The 17,457-nt window shown below is 48.4% G+C and overlaps 2 protein-coding genes across 2 annotated transcripts in view; one reads left to right on the top strand and one right to left on the bottom strand.

The window, feature by feature from the left end:
• LOC135918290 (uncharacterized) overlaps positions 1-17,457 on the bottom strand; it is a 343,130-nt gene that overhangs the window by 59,623 nt on the left and 266,050 nt on the right. The window lies entirely within an intron of this gene.
• LOC139049872 (uncharacterized) overlaps positions 1-17,457 on the top strand; it is a 64,342-nt gene that overhangs the window by 43,289 nt on the left and 3,596 nt on the right. Inside the window, exons 6-7 of the mRNA XM_070525714.1 lie at positions 7,259-7,344; positions 11,767-11,992. Coding sequence (XP_070381815.1) covers positions 7,259-7,344; positions 11,767-11,992 — 312 coding nt within the window. The remainder of the gene's footprint in view (positions 1-7,258; positions 7,345-11,766; positions 11,993-17,457) is intronic.

Raw genomic sequence — 17,457 nt, 5'->3', positions numbered from 1 at the left:
GGTTGCACGTACACCCGTGAGCAAAAGTATACGGACCAAGGATTGCGCGATAAAACTCATTTTCTCCTCTGTCTCTGAATGGAACTTCAAATTAAAGACTGCAGTCCGAACTTGACATTAGGCATTTTCTATTGCACTCGTTAGTTTCCGTTCATGCATCTTAGTTACGAAGCAATCCTGGATTTTCGGCGACCTTGTGGTCCGTATATTTTTGCTCACGGGTGTACGTAGAGGCTTTGCGTACGTAGAGCTTCTACGTGTCAGCAGTGCGGATGCCTAAAACGTAGCGGGCGCGCGCGCGCCTCACGGACGTACGTGAGATTCAATTCTTTGCTTGCGTTTCTTGCGCACGTAGACAGCTTCGCGTGGGAGTTCCGCGAGATCACGAACAAGCGATAGCGGGCCGCGCGTGCGCAGACGGCTCGCATCGAAACACGGCGACAGGATTGAATTGGCTACCGCCGTGTTCACATTTCCCGATAGATGGAGCTACGGGGTCCCTCTTGGCGTGCGTCGCGTACGTGTAGCTAAAAGCGTTTCAGATGGCGTGCACGTAAGGTACGTAGGCTTTTCACGTTTGCGTACGTGAAGCCTCTACGTACGTGTAACTAAAACTGACTATTGTTTAAGACGGCGTTGTGTCATAAACCAATACCTTGCCCAACATTGGCCAATGGTGCAAGTGACCGAAAGATATATAGGTGTAAAAAAATGCGGCTGAGATGAAATCACGAAAGACAGCCTGAATTAGAGTCAGGCTGTCATGCCACGCAAGAATGACATTGCAATTAAACACTGCAGCACACCGTCCACACAGAAACATTGCGATGCAGGGAAATGTTTTAATTTATTTATTTCCAGCACTGTTTCAGACGGCACTTTGTCTTGGGTGACAGGGCTACAAGGTAGATAATCTCTGCCTAACAATCAATGGCTCTGTGAGGCATACACTACTCACGAGGATAGGGCGCATATATATATAAATATATATATATATATATATATATATATATATATATATATATATATATATATATATATTCATATATATATATATATATATATATATATATATATACGTATAATTAGGATATAATAAATGGCACACAAACTAATGCAAACACAAATGAAAAACAAAATGACACGTAGGCTACGCTGGGACGAAAATGTAACGTCTGTTTTGTACGGCCACCGTTCACGCTTGTTTTTTGATGGGACTGACAAACGATTTGCTTTGCTTCACATTGTCTAGGAAAGTCTAGTGCTCGTTATAACAGCTTGACGTTAGGTACTTATACTGTTTCGTTTCTCCTCTCTGGTGAAATCTTCTATAAGCCCAACGGCTATGGGGATGCGCTGCTGAAGGCGAGCAGCGGGTGAGACCCCTGCGCTGGTTGCCACGTTACGACGTGGGTGGAAAACAAGAAAGCGCGTATATTGCGCAATTCGGGGCACATTGACGAACCCCAGGCTGTCAGAATTATCCAGCTCGCCCAAATTTCTACGTCGTAATCACATTGTGGTTTTTACACGTAAAGCACCCAAAACACTTACTTTTATTGCGATGGCAATTATGTGGACACTCCAGGCGTATTTTTGTCGTCAGCATTGCCGTCGCTGTGATGTTCCGCATAAAGCCCAAAGGCGGTGAGACCGTCGCAGCCCGTCGTATGCTTTATGTGTACGTAAGTGTAAGCACGCGAGGGAAACTAACGATCAAGGCTCAATCTCGGGCGTCATATATTGAGGGAAGCGGGGATGCAGCGAAGAAGGAAAGGGGGTGGCGCGGCTTTGACTCCGATAACAAGTGCCAACATTGCACGGCCGCGTGCCATGGCGCGCGCCCTATGTTGAAAGGGATCTGCAGAGGCATGATCGCGCGCGTTCTGTTCTGGCCGCTCTTGGCCTGAAGCGACCGACCGCATGAGGGTGACTTCGCTCGCCGCTGCTGCCGCGCTTGCTCACACCAGCGTTTCGACAGCGAGTGTCCGCGCTCATCGAGTGTGACGTGCTCACGTTTACGAGTGCGCACTGACACAATGCTTGTTAATTCATTTGGTAAGCGAATGTTTCTAAGTTCATACTGCGGGTAAGCCTAGTATCCTTAATTGGTATAGCTATCTAGCAATTTGCTGTTGCAGTCGATTGCTTTGCCTTTCTGGCGAAAGTGCGACTTTTTAATGTTGGAGCGAACATGTCTAAGATTTTATTGCGTATTCCCGGAAGGGCATGTGTACGAAAGTATGCCAAGTCATATCTCATAAATTCACAACGTATGTACGGTATCCAGCGAAGCAGATAGAGGGGTACTGTGCTCGCGGCCGTTGACAACGTATCCCACGCCAGCGTGCTCGAGAACCTGCGCAAGACGGGGTTTGGTTGCAAGACCTACAGCTATAGTAATGATTTCCTAACCAATAGAACGGCAACTATCCGGATAGGAAAGGAACGGTCAGAGCCTGTGGAGCTCGGAGACAGGGGTAACCCACAAGGGTCGGTCCTGTCACCAGTGCTTTTCAGCCTGGCACTACTGGCCTTGCCCGAACTACTCAATCAGATCGAAGGCATGGACCACGCGTTCTATGCCGACGATATAACGGTGTGGACGAACCGCTCGGGGTTCGATGCCTGGGAGGATGAAGCCCTGCAGAGAGCGGCGACGACCGTCCACGAGTATGCCACGACCTGCGGCCTGAGCTGCGCTCCACAGAAATCGGAGCTGCTCATGGTACAGCCCGGAAGACCAAAGAAAGAGCCGCCGCCGAACATAATCATCACCATCGACGGCACAGAGATCAAGCCAACGCAGCAGATCGGGATACTGGGCCTGCGGTTGCGCAGTGACGGCAAGGCGCACGCAGCCGTCAACAAAATCAAGACCACATCAGAGCAGGTCTTAAGCATGATCCGGAAAGTCACCAACCGGAACAGAGGAATCAAAGAAGAAGACGCACTGCGCCTGGTGCAGGCATTCGTCGTGTCACGCGTAACGTACTCCGCACCGTACATGCAGCTTGCGAAGGTGAACCGCGAGATGCTGAAACGACGATAAGGAAAGCAGTCAGAGGCGTCACGGGCATCCCAGTCTACTCGTAAATGCAGAAGCTGCTGGAAATGGGTGCCCACAACACAGTGGAAGAGATGGTGGAAGCACACCTATCCCACCAGAGAGTAAGGCTGAGCCGGACAGAGCACGGTTGGCCCGTCCTACGCAAGATAGGATGGCAAGTTGAACAGTAACCGAGAACGGAGCCGCTGCCCACAACGTAGAGAGACATTATTAAGACCACGCCCCTGCCCCGGAACACGCAGCTGGGGAGGAACGACGACAGACGCTCTGCGTAGGCCAATGCACTGGCTCGACAGCTGGAAGAGGACCCCGAGGTTCTCTACGCGGACGCCTTTCTTCCCAAGCACCGAACCAGAGCAACGGCGGTCGTCACCACCATCGTTAAACTGGTCACAGGCGCGTCGATACGGAAGACGAATACAGCCGAAGCGGAAGAAGTGGCCGTATCCCTCGCACTCGCACAACCGGTAGTGCGGACCATGGTCACAGACTCCCAAACCGCCTACGCAAGCTACCGCAAGGGGAACATCTCTCCCGCGGCACTAGCGATCCTCACCAAATGCAAACCACCGGGACGGGCCGTTGAGCTCGTGTGGGTTCCGGCTCACTCGCAAGTGGAACGCAACGCACTCGCCGAGCACTATTCCCGAGAACTGTCAATCCGGGCCGAGGACGAGCCAGAGCTACCGCACCCCATGACAACTTACAAAGTAATCATCCAAATGTACAGAATCGGCAGATGTAGGCTTCCCCGTCCGCATCCGCAACTCAGCCGAATGCAGCAAACGATCGTGCGACGCACGCAAGCGGGGTCGCTAGCGCATCCCGTGCTTTTGCACAAGATGTTCCCAACAGAGCATCACACATCATGCCCGTTTTGCAGATGATCAAAAGGCGCTCTAGCCCACATCCTTGCAGAGTGCACTAAGCTCAACAACCCTCCTCCATCCCTACCCCCCCCTCTCCAGTCCACCCCCCACCCCCCGAGCGATGGTAGACCTTGTTGTCCACGCCCGACCTACCGACCCAGCTCGCGCTAACGGTTAGGGGCCAGGAACTGCTGGACGCATATGCGACCTGAGAAGAAGCTTCCACCCAATCTGGTGCCAGCGCGCACCATCCTTTACTAAGGGCTCAGTATAAAAGTCGATTCTCTCCCTCTCTTGACACGCCGGCTGACACACGGCCCTGTAACCTGCCGCGCGCATAGCACCCCCTTTATTCTTAATTGTACACCCTCGCTACTAACAAACCTTAGGTCGTTGCCTCAGCCGCCCGCCTTACTCCCTCTCCTCTTTAGAAGAACTCTACCTATATACACTCTCCCGAGGAACGCATGTCTCCTTGAAAAAGACAAATCCTCTTGTGCAAACGTTAGCTCCCGCTTTTACCTTGCTCTCGTTTTGTTTACAGTCTTGAATTTTCCGCTCCCACCTTCCCCGTGTTTTCCCCTCATGTACAACATTATTTCAGCATCCAATAAGTGATACATTTTCAAAAACCACTCTTAGAAAAGTGCTGCGTGACTTCCAGGATGAAATTTTCTAATTAACCGGACTGCTCTTATCTGAAGAATAATTAGTCTGTTTGATTTGCTTGGCATATAGTCATTCATTTGAAGACAAGTGTGCCTGCAGATGAATCATGAAATGGTTTAGCGGGACTAGCAAGAAAAAGCTTGCTGGGCTATGTAACTTTGCAACTTTACCTTTGGGAGAGTAAGGAATTACCAAGCTCAAACATCTGCAGTTCCTACAGCACCGACGCGCTTGGCTCACTTTAGTGACCCCCTCGGATTGGGAATTTCACGGGATCGGAAGACGCTGGCACCATTGGTACACCGGTAAACATGAATGGAGACTTCACGAAATTTTACTTGTTTCTTAATATGCCGTCTTGGTAAGTGCCCTCGTATCCCTAAACATAGAGATAGGGGACATGTTTCCAAATGGTATTCTCTGCGTGACGTCATATCCCTGCGTATGCAACTGTTGATATGCTAAGTACTACCGTATCGTTAAGTATCGCGCAACCTGTACAAAAATATCCGTAATGCTCTTGAAAACTTTGATTATTTGAATAGAAAAGCGCCCATGCGGAGCGGGAATATTGCATCCATTTCGCGTTTGCTAAATGCTGAAATGCCTGCCAACGTTAAAGATAGTAGAGAATTTCAATCGGCCAGCCAAACACGTTGGAAGGTCAGAGCTGTTGTCTTTGGAGCTACACGGTCGTCGTCTTGGGAAGTTCTCAAACCGTGACGGGATTACACACCCCGGCTCTTGCGTGGTATTGTTGCTAGGGTTTCTAGAAATTGGCTACCCTCCTCCAGTGTAACGTAGTCAACCGGGCACGTCTTTGGCTAACCTCCCTACCTTTCCTCTTCGTCTCTCTCTCTCACTCTCATTACTAGGATATAGTCTAAATTACCGTCCAAAGGTCAGCGTGGAATTACGCATAACGACCGATTCGCGTGTGCCGACGCGTGTCAGATGTGAACCCTGCTGGCAGTGTTTGTTTTCTATAAGGGAGGGAGAATAAAAAAAATGAAGAAACGAGTTACAGATGACGTCTGTAGCACCGGTGTACCAGCTTTAATAACTTACTTGGGAAGCATGATTCACGCTTCGCGAGACCAGCACAGAGTTGTGGTAAACTGATTTTTTTTTCAAATTTTCTCGTACGATGTGAATGACACAGTCTTGTCGATATGTAGTGGTGCGGTCAGCTGCGGGTGGCGCCAGCGTCACCCAGCGGTAGGAGCTGGGTTCGAGACGTGCGGGGTAGCAGTTCTGCTGGGTACGAGACATGCTGGGTACGAGACATACTGGGTACGATACCTGTTGGGTACGATACATGTTGGGTACGAGACTTGTTGGGTACGACTGCCAGAAGCACGCACGCAGCTTGAGTACTCGCGTTCCAATCGAAGTAAAAAAGAAAAAAAAGAAACGAACAGAACAAAACTACAAAAAATAATTTCTCGAGCTTTACGTGCAAAAACCCAGAACGTGATGTTGTGGCACGCCGTCGTGGGAGACTAAAGATATTTTTTCCGGGGGGGGGGGGGGGTGAGGGCATTTGAGGTTCTTTTTAAGTCCACTGAAATCTAGGTCCACGACCGCCTGTTTTCGTATTTCACTCCCGTCAAAATGCGGCCGTCATGGCCCGCATCAAACTCTCGTCCACGAGTTAAGCAGCTTAACGCCATAGCCAGAGAGCCACAATGGCGGGTGTCTTTACCGCGGTGTCGTCGTGTACATTTTCTGTCGGACGATGGCGACCACATCTGAGCTTCTACTTTGCGCGCCAGTTGAAGCTTTGTGTTTGAAGAAACACAACAGTATAACCATTGCAGGTTAAACGGAAACAGATCAATCGCCACTGGAACCGAACAGTACCTAAGCAGGCTACCGGACACTCTAAGAGACGCTGGTACGTGCAGATATGAAAAGCGGGAATAATCTGCGCTGCGCTGTGCTAAAAAAAAGTTATTCAGGAGTTTTACTAGCCAAAACGACGATATGATTACGAAGCACGTCGTAGCGAGGGCGGGGGGGGGGGGGGGGGTCTCCGGCTTCACTTGGGCACCTGGGGTTCCTTAACGTGCACCTTATGCATAGTACGCGGGCGTCTCCATGCTAGCTGAGTCCCGAAGGGCCTCAACGACACAGGACGAGAGTGTCTACCCGAGCTATTATAGATGGTGCGTCGTCTTCTAATTTTTGGGTGCTGCATGCTAAACAACCGGCACAGCGAGCGCACGAGAAAGGTGCAGAGCTGTCTACCTTTAGTAGATAGCAAATATATATACATGTATATTATATATATATTTGCTGCCCAGCGGAGAACGCATCTTGGACGGTGCCATGGTTTATAGAGCCGTCGAAGCGAAGCACTCTCCGTTAAAAAAAAAAAACAAGATTACCTACAGCCTGCTATCACGTCGTAAATCTTGGAAAGTTTAGACGGATGTTGTGTTATTATAGATTTGTTAAAGTTTACTAATAAGTTATGAGTCTTTTGTATACACTACAAGCAAAATTTGCATAAGAAAGAGTGACCTTCTCAAGAACAATAAAAAAGAAAAAGAGGTACGACATTTACCGTAACTCTTAGAAGCTTATACAATGAGAATACGAAAAATGCAAACAAACGTTCTAAACATGTCTAACCGGTTTGTTACAGGGAAGAGAGTGTTGTCTAAAGAATCTGTGGATGCCAGTGGGAACCATAGGTGTTTACACATGCGAGCTGGTAGACAACACTAAGGAGTGAGTAATAGCTTTGTTGTACTAGTCCGATTCTCGTCATGTAACAGTAAGAAGACATGGTGAAAAAAAATTGAACTCACCCTTTCGCAACTCTGAAAAGCAGCGAGTTTACTTATTTTATTATTTATTTATTTATTTTACCTATTATAATTTTTTTTGCAAGGCTAACATTTGAGTTAATTCTCTCTGTCACCACATTTCAGGGACCATCACGTTTTCCTGGCCAAAAAAAAATAGAAAGAAGTTAAGACCTGCTAAATAAATACGCAGTGTACTAACACCTGATACCTATTTTATTTATGGTGCTGTTTTGCTACCTGTATGTTTATATTATACAGTTCGTATATATATGTCTTTTTAATTACCGTGTAAGAACTTGTTTCCAAATGTATCATATTACTCAAGAACTTGCTGTACTGATGAATGAATATTTCCGACCCCTCCGCCCCCCCCCTGTCCCGCAAAAGGGCCGTTTAAGAGCGCAAAAAAAGATAATGATAAATGAGGATTAGCGTGTCTTAGGCGTCAGTGGCCCTGCAAAAGAAACTTCGGAGTTTCAGGGAAAATAGTGTGCCGAATTTGTGAACGAGCGCCGTGGTAAGATTGGAAACTATTGACTCTTTTCGCGGAGCAGTTCGTTCTAGGGAAACCAGATGGCGCTTTCGCCCGTGCCACACGTTGCCTCAGTGGCAGCGCGCGAGTACGAAACTATCCCCGCTTCCATGTTACATCTGTTCGATCAGCTGTCGGAAATGCAACTGAGTTGTCGCTAACTCACTGCGCTCCCATCATGCTGGATTGAATCATGTGGACTGAAGGCGTGTGCAGGCTGCAAAAGTGTAGTGAATGGCATATTAAGCAATGGAATGAATCTGTGTGGCCAAGTTCGTGGACCGCTGCTGCAACTGTCCTTACGTGTTACCTGCGCATTTTGTTATGGGCGGCTTTCTTCGAGGAGACAGAAATTTGCTCATGCGCCAGCGTTGTATCGCTAACCTTCAAAGAAAGATCTTCAGCCGCGGAACTTCGGCAAGATTGGGTAGCGCTCGTTAAACAATGGCAATGGGAGTAGCGCCGCTTCCTGACATCGTTGCCGCTGCTGCCAGTTGTTGAAAATGGCGGCTGTGGTGCACAAGTCCACGCCGTACGAGCTACGAAGTGTGGCGATGAGAACCGCCCACAAACTCCGGTAATTTCACTGGGGGAGTCTGGACCACCCACCATATGCAGTCAGGACCTCGCCCCTAGTGATCTCTACGTCTTCGGTCAGCTGGAGAAGCTGCTGGCAGGACAGCCATTCACGTGTAACGATGAAGCAAAGACTGCAGTCCGACGGTGGTTCCACAGTCTGCGACAGGGGTACCACAGGTTTGGTGCTGTGATGGGACATATGGCTGAATCGGTGTGGGGACTATACGGAAAAGTAGTGTAAGGTAGATAGAACAGTACGCATAGTTTTATTCACCTGTATGGTACCTCACTCTGGATAATTAAAAATAAAGGCGTAGACTTTCTGGTTCGCCCTCATGTGTTGTATTCTTGGGGATCAGTTTTGCAGTAATGGATAGTGCGAAGCAATTTGCGTCACAGAGAAGACAGTCATCGACGCTATAGGGTCGCGCGAAACTAGGAAGAGAACCAAATACATACTTCTCCAAAAGAAAGAAACCTCGCACTAGGATAAACGATTCCTCCTGATCTGGGGACTGGACCCACGAACAAAACCGTTTCGGGAGCCATCCCCCGACGTTCCGAAATAAAACACGGAGGCAAGTAGATTTGCCAAGGTAGAATCGCAGCGGGCCCCAAATATGGTGAGATCAGTTGTACAGAAATTGGCAAAGCAAAAGGAAGGCTTTTTTGATGGAAAGAAAAACAAATTTCACACATCTGTGAGTTGGTACCGGCTTCGATTCCCTGACCTGGTATTGCGTTTCCATTGCAGCTGCCTGCCACGCTCGATTGGTTGACAATATTCTCTTTCCCAGTAGCCTTTTAATGCGTTGGCAATAGGCGTTTCAAAATTAAATTTAAAAAAAAATGGCTGTGGCTTAGGTAAGGTTAAGCCCAGGATGCGAAGCATACTAGCCTTTATTTTAGTTGTTGAACCACTGTTTAGCCTGGTGAACTGCTGTTGCTTGGCTATATTTGGTTCGGCTAGACGAAGAAACAACTCATGCATTACTTCTTCGCCTTCAAGAGTGGAACGCGACAGCGTTCCCGTCGACCCGCCAAGGGGTGTAAGACAATGGGCTACAGGGCAGCGACTACGCGCCCCGCATTGGACGCGGTGAGCGTCGAGCAAAGCAGCGTTCGGCGCGGCAACGAAATGTGCGCCTGAGCAAGAGACGCACGCCTTAGAAACAGCGCGTTTCTAAGGCAACACCGCATTCACTAGAGACGCTTTTGTACCGCTTTGAAGCGTTGTACTCGTGGCTCAGTGGTAGCGTCTCCGTCCCACACTCCGGAGACCCTGGTTCGATTCCCACCCAGCCCGTCTTGCAAGAGTTGAGCCAAAGCCACTTCTCCTCTGTCGTGACGTCACGGTGTCACGTGATTTCATGGTCACCGCCGCGCCTGAGGAGCTGGGTTGAGCCCTCGTAATATGCTTCGCATAAAAGTTGCCGAACACAATGATTGAGGGCGGTGGTGCGTTAGCATTCGGTCTATACAGCGACAACGCTTTGCCACCGTCGAACGAGGTATGTATGAGACTTGTGCTGCAGTGGGACACCTCCTTCACGTTTCTCTAACAACATCCAACGCCATCTTGCAAAGCGGTCGTGAAATCTTCGTGTGCCCTCCGAAGTGCAGTGCGCGCTGCGGCGCGTGAACGCTGGGAAACGCGTAAAGTGGGAACCGGACTCTTCGTTCACCCTCCTTCTCGATATGCAGCACGATCTATTAGCACTGCCGTGAAGTCAGCGAGCGGCGTACGAGACGAATAGCGTGGCGCGCCACTGCATGGGAACAATGTGAACTGTTCCTTCACTTGCCGCAAAACTAGTGGCACATACTGAGTAACCCAAGTTGGCGATAGGTTCACTGAAGAGCGGCACATACCGAGTGAATTCATGGCGCAGCTTGCTAATGCGCCGGATATCGCTGTCCTTGAGGAACCCTTGTGACGCGGGCCCGTTTCCGCTAAGCACCAGATAAATTTAAGGGATCTTTTTTTTTGTTTTTATAGAGTGGCACAACCCCAGTGGCACAAACCTAGTTACCCAAGCTGGCGGCGAAGACGTTCATCGAAGAGTGACACGCAGTCACCACATTTGGCACGAAATATGTTAATAAAGAGCCGTCGCAGAGTTCTGTCTCTCTCGAGAAGCTAGGGTCTGATTCCGCAGTAGACATTCCTTAACGTCACCGCTATGAGCAAGAAGCACAGAGGCCAGTATGCCCGTCGAAGAAAGTTCCGCCCTTGAATTAGAGACCGCAATGCTCTCAACGCGGAGAGTTCACGGACAAGTACCACCAAACATCGGTTAAGGTAGAACCCCCTGCCCAGTTTCGAGCAAGTGAGGCCATCCTCCGGAGAAATGAACCTGACCCGCTGCAACGGATCATCAGTCGGGCCCTGGCAGCGGAGGAAACCAGAGGGTGGCAGGAAAATCATGCCTTCCCGTTCGACTCGTAAAATTTTCGCGTCAGAAGAAAGCGTTTTCAATCGATTAATCACTTTCGAAAGTGTTGTTGGCGAATTAAACCTCACCTCTTCGACAACGCTTCGTTGTTCGTGCGTTTACACAAGCACATGCACGCATCCACGCACACACACGCACATACATACGATGAGGAAAGGACAACGAACGCCAGTCAGTGGTCCAAGTTTTCCACCTGGCGCGGTGATAAGGACACCTTGATGTGTAGACCTCCGGTATGCATTCATCAGAGCGCTGCTCTCACTGGTTGCAGCACAGGCCGTTGCACTGCGAGTGAAATAAGAAATGGGGGGCGCTCTAGTCATAGGCATTTATTGTCAATTTCGACATTGAAGAGAACCCGCCGTGGTTGCTCAGTAGCTATGGTGTTGGGCTGCTGAGCACGAGGTCGCGGGATCGAATCCCGGCCACGGCGGCCGCATTTCGATGGGGGCGAAAGGCGAAAACACCCGTGTGCTTAGATTTAGGTGCACGTTAAAGAATCCCAGGTGGTCTAAATTTCTGGAGTGCTCCACTACGGCGTGCCTCATAATCAGAAAGTGGTTTTGGCACGTAAAACCCCAAATATTATTATTATTGCATTGAAGAGACCTTGACTGCATGAAACACAAATTGCAATTACTTTTGCATTAACTCTTGGTCTGAAATTGATAGCGAAATAATATACGCAATGACATACGAAATAATAGATGGCGGTACGCCTTGCCGGGTCACATTTTACGCTTACTTCTTATTCTGTATTTCTTTTTTTCTGCAGAAACTGGGTCAAATTGACACACGGGGATGGTAAAATAACTTCCCATTATTTTAGCCATGGAAGCCTTCCGAATGGTACGCTACTGCATTACACCATTCGCGTATCATTTACGGAGTACATCGTAAGCACCGATTTCGACAAGACAATGGTTACGCAAGAATCCGATAAACCGAACTACATTAACGCATTCTTCTCAGATGCACTGAACATCATCAACTTCGATGTGGTAAGTAGAATTTCTAGTAAGTTTCGATGTAGTGAGAACATTGATTTCTCCCATCCTAATGTTCGAGGCTTCGGGCGTTACTTTGGCGTAACCTGCAGTGTTTTATTGCTATCATTTTTTTAAGGGAACTAACAAATGTGTATGTCGACGCGCGCGCATAATCGCAGCAAATCGTTGTAGTTATTATAAAATACATATTCTTTGACGAATGATGAATTTGCAAGTCCCAAGCCGATCTGAAGACAAAAGAAGGAAATTTTGCGGAAATCCATGTGCGGCTGCTTGCATGCAACATGTACTGCATGCCGGCTCATCCGGCATGCATGCAACGTCTGTAACACCGGCCCCCGGATTCCCGCTAGTAGGTTTTTAAGAAAAATTTTTCATTTTTCCTTCCTTCTTTCTTTGCTTCCTCGTGCAGAAGTAAATGCGTTCGTACTGATTAGCATTAAAAAAGGCGCCATCATTGAGATGAATGAAAAAGAAAAGAAAAGAAAAGTAAAGGAAAGTAAAGAAAAGTAAAGTAAAGTAAAGAAAAGAAAAGAGAAGAAAAGAAAAGAGAAGAAAAGAAAAGAAAAGAAAAGAAAAGGATGGATGTATGGATGGAATATTATGAGCGTCCCCTTTGAAAACAGGCGGTGAGTTGCGCCACCACGATCTTGCTATTATACTGCCTATTGTCCTGCCTATGTTAAAAAATGAAAAAAAGAAACAAAGAACACTATGAAATACCACGCCCAAATTTTCTATTCCCCTATTGCGCACTCTGCTTGTGTACGTCTCCTTCTTTTGTCGTTTCCCTACTTTTGTTCCACCAATCCTCCAATCGCCTGTTACTAATCCCTATTGCGTGCATGTTTGCTTTACGTCTGCTCCCGCTGAACCCAAGGGCTTTAAGGAGACCAGTGGTGCCTAAATCAACCGCTGGGTAGGCGTCTTCACATTCTGATAAAACATGATCCGTCGTTTTCCTAGCTTTATCGCAGCAAGCACATGTTTCTTGCTTCTCATATCTCGCTTTATAGGTGCGTGTTCTAAGGCACCCCGATCTCGCTTCAAAAAGTAATCAGCTCTCCTTTGAGTTATTATAAATGGTTTCTTTCCTGATTTCGTTTTTTCCTCTTAAGTAGATACTCATGGTAGGTTTCTTTTCCATTACCGCCCCCCATGAGATTATTTCAGCCTCTCTGAGTTTCCGCTTGACCTTCTTTGTTGCTGTGTTGCCTACCATACAAGCCGCTTACTTGCTGGTTAGCTTACTACTTCTTTTCCTCCACTGTGAATCATTTTTTTTTACAGACACCTGAAGACTCTCCCAGCCCATTCACTTTCCACAATATTCCTCACCCGTTCTTCATACTCAATTTTACTGCGAGCTTCCCTCACTTTGAACCTAGTCCAGCCCATATCACCCTGCACAGCTTCATTTGTAGTCTTCCCGTGAGCGCCCAATGCGAGGCGACCCACTGACCTTTGGCTCCCGTCGAGTCCTGATTGTACCCCTGATGATCCGTCCATCCATCCGTCCGTCCATCCATCCGTCCGTCCGTCCATCCATCCATCCGTCCGTCCGTCCATCCGTCCGTCCGTCCGTCCATCCGTCCGTCCATCCATCCATCCGTCCGTCCATCCATCCATCCATCCGTCCGTCCATCCGTCCGTCCATCCGTCCGTCCGTCCGTCCGTCCGTCCGTCCGTCCGTCCGTCCGTCCGTCCGTCCGTCCGTCCGTCCGTCCATCCATCCATCCGTCCGTCCATCCGTCCATCCATCCATCCGTCCGTCCATCCGTCCGTCCATCCGTCCGTCCATCCATCCATCCATCCATCCATCCATCCATCCATCCATCCAGAAATCTTGCTAAAGTATTCACCCAGTGAGACCCGTAGGTAACGTACATCTTCTAGAAACAGTTACATTTAAAGTGGCCAGAAGCATCAACCGATGAACCATCGATAAATGGAAGAGTCGTTTAAAGCATAGGTGAAAAACAAAGAAAGCAGTGAGGAGATTGGTGCTACCGGATCCACTGCAGGCTTAGGAAGCGATACAAGATAGAGAAGTTTTGAAGAAGATAAAGCGGACGTGTACAAAACTGTTAGAATGAAAAGCATGTATAGCACACATGATTAGCTCAATCATGATCGGTTACCATTTGTAACCGGCCAGGTCGAGATGCATGTCAATAAATTATCATCATAATCATCATTATCATCTTAATCGGAGCCCCTTCATCAACGCGGACGGCGTTGCAGCTCATACTAACATGACTGAGCCATCCCCCCCTCTCCGCCGCTACACCAGAGATACACATACACGCACTGCGTTCCCTTGATGAAGACAAAGTGCTACAGTGGAGCACTGGCATTTAGAACATAAAAGCAAAAAAAAAATGCTTTGCACCAGAGGAAACGCTTCATGAGGCGCTGACCTCGGCAGATCAGGCGGTATAGCAATAGCCTACGTTTACACGTGTGAACACGAGAACAGCTGTTGGAGCCAAAGACGGACTCAAATAGCGTGTCGCGACGTCATTTACATGTGCTCGTACCCTGAATGGGTCAAGATTCTTGAGAGAGGCTATGACAAGTGAAAATATAAAACATGGTGTCCCGTTCAGCGCCGGTAACCGCCGAAAGGACCCTTCTTCGTTCACACGCGGGTTCCATGTGGGACAGGATGAGTCATCCTAACCTGTGCAGCTGAACGGTCGTCGTTCGACTCGACACTCGTTCAGCTTGACCGGCTAGCATATACATGAACGTGACATGCAAAGCCCAGTCCGACAACTCGATAGCAGCCGCTAGATATAGATAAATGAAATGGGAACGCGTAAGCGCGTCATTAGTCTCGTCGCATAGCTATACAGAAGAAAGCCTGCCGATTGCATTTCATGTCCCTCCGCAACAGCACCTACGGGCCTCACAGAGCTAACCAACACAGGGGGATGAGAAAAGGAAGGAAGGTGAACCAGATGCTCGACCGGTTTTCTACCCTACACAGGGGAATGGGTTTAAGGGACGAAAAGAAAGGCAAGGGAGAGAAGAAGATACCATTGGTGTGAATGCGTGGGAATGTGCATACATTTATGCCTATAATCGGTCACTAAGGCCAGTCGCTTTCATGAAACGTAGCAGTGCACGCGCCGTTTTTTAAACCTGCGACGCGTGGGGCCATGGTCCGAGAATCTCCGTCTCTGAAAATGGTCTGTTATCTAATCGGTGTAACACCTTCCGAAGAACGATGCATTCGTTGTCATAAAGATTACAAAAAAATAACACGTGCTCGATCGTCTTCTCACAGTTGCGCGAGTCGGAGATCGGAGTGTCGGACATTCCAATAAGAAATGAGTAGGCTTTCGTAAAAGCCGCCCCTAACCAGCTGCGGCACAGCAAAGTTACAAAGTTGCATCACGGTGGGAGAAGTTCGATTGAATCGGCAGCTTCAATGTAGGATCCAGCCGGTGGAGACGGCAGTTGGAGAAAATGGGGGCATTCCACAAGGTTTCAGTTTTGGTTTAAGCAAGTAAACGAACACCCCTCGCAGCGTCTGTCCTTGATAAGGCTATAGCAAGTGTCACGGTTTCTTTATAGGCTAATCAGAATCAATAGAGTCAACAGCCTATGCGCCTTACGGCGGTGGCACCGAAGCCTGAACCCGTAGAACCGAAGAACAAAGGGTCAGCATGCGGTGTGTAAGCAGAACTCCATGCAGTTTCACGGATGTCGGGGGAGATTTGGTGATATTGGGGCAACTTGGGCAAAGGGCCACCTAACAGTTTACACTACCTATGGCATGCGCTTACTGAAGATTGCATGGATCTGGCAGGTACTCGTTTTCATAAACGCACACTAAAACAATAAATATAGCTGTAATAAAGTTACAGGTCTGCGTACTGAAGTGTAGCATGGAACGCCCATTGTATTCTTTGTCAAAAGTTCACCGGTTACGTTACCTATACGACGGTCATTACGACTACAGGCTGTGCGATGGAGATTCCGTGTTATGGCAAAAGTTCTGGCGCCCAGGAAAATGGAAAGAACTATCGCGCTTGCCATCCTGAGGTATGGAGTTTCAAGAGGCCCACGGGTACCGCATCATAGAGCCTAGCAGAGCAACCACGTGGAGAAAGCGCGGTGTGGCCTCTAATCTTCGCCAAAGTCCAGCAGGTTACGCGCGTATATGTAGCAATGGCAGTGGCTAAGCGAACTCCTCGAAGGCCCCGAGGCTGCAGCCTCTGGCATATATTTAGTCTCCTATCATCCATATATATGTAGATGTAGAGCCCATATGTTAGTGGCACATGCCCCCTCTGGGGGTCGGCCAGGCCATGAACCGGTAGTTCAATATCATCATCATCATCATCATCATCATCATCAGCAGCAGCAGCAGCAGCAGCAGCAGCAGCAGCAGCAGCAGCAGCAGCAGCAGCAGCAGCAGCAGCCTGATTATGCCCACTGCAGGGCAAAGGCCTCTCCCATATTTCTCCAACAACCCCGGTCATGTACTAATTGTGGCCATGCCGTCCCTGCAAACTTCTTAATCTCATCCGCCCACCTAACTTTCTGCCGCCCCCTGCTACGCTTCCCTTCCCTTGGGATCCAGTCCGTAACCCTCAATGACCATCGGTTATCTTCCCTCCTCATTACATGTCCTGCCCATGCCCATTTCTTTTTCTTGATTTCAACTAAGATGTCATTAACTCGCGTTTGTTCCCTCACCCAATCTGCTCTTTTCTTATCCCTTAACGTTACACCTATCATTCTTCTTTCCATAGCTCGTTGTGTCGTCCTTAATTTGAGTAGTACCCTTTTCGTAAGCCTCCAAGTTTCTGCCCCGTAAGTGAGTACTGGTAAGACACAGCTATTATATACTTTTCTCTTGAGGGATAATGGCAACCTGCTGTTCATGATTTGGGAATGCCTGCCGAACGCACCCCAGCCCATTCTTATTCTTCTGATTATTTCCGTCTCATGATCCGGATCCGCCGTCAATACCTGTCCTAAGTAGATGTAGTCCCTTACGACTTCCAGTGTGTCGCTGCCTATTGTAAATTGCTGTTGTCTCCCGAGACTGTTAAGCATTACTTTAGTTTTCTGCAGATTAATTTTTAGACCCACTCGTCTGCTTTGCCTCTCCAGGTCAGTGAGCATGCATTGCAATTGGTCCCCTGAGCTACTAAACAAGGCAATATCATCAGCGAATCGCAAGTTACTAAGGTATTCTCCATCAACTTTTATCCCCAATTCTTCCCAATCCAGGTCTCTGTATACCTCCTGTAAACACGCTGTGAATAGCATTGGAGATATCGTATCTCCCTGTCTGACGCCTTTGTTTATTGGGATTTTGTTGCTTGCTTTATGGAGGACTACGGTGGCTGTGGAGCCGCTATAGATATCTTCCAATATTTTTACATATGGCTCATCTACACCCTGATTCCGTAATGCCTCCATGACTGCTGAGGTTT

Source organism: Dermacentor albipictus, chromosome 9 (assembly GCF_038994185.2).
Source record: "Dermacentor albipictus isolate Rhodes 1998 colony chromosome 9, USDA_Dalb.pri_finalv2, whole genome shotgun sequence".
NCBI lineage: Eukaryota > Metazoa > Arthropoda > Arachnida > Ixodida > Ixodidae > Dermacentor > Dermacentor albipictus.
Note: the sequence above shows the minus strand (reverse complement) of the source record. Positions and strands in the feature narration are given on the sequence as shown.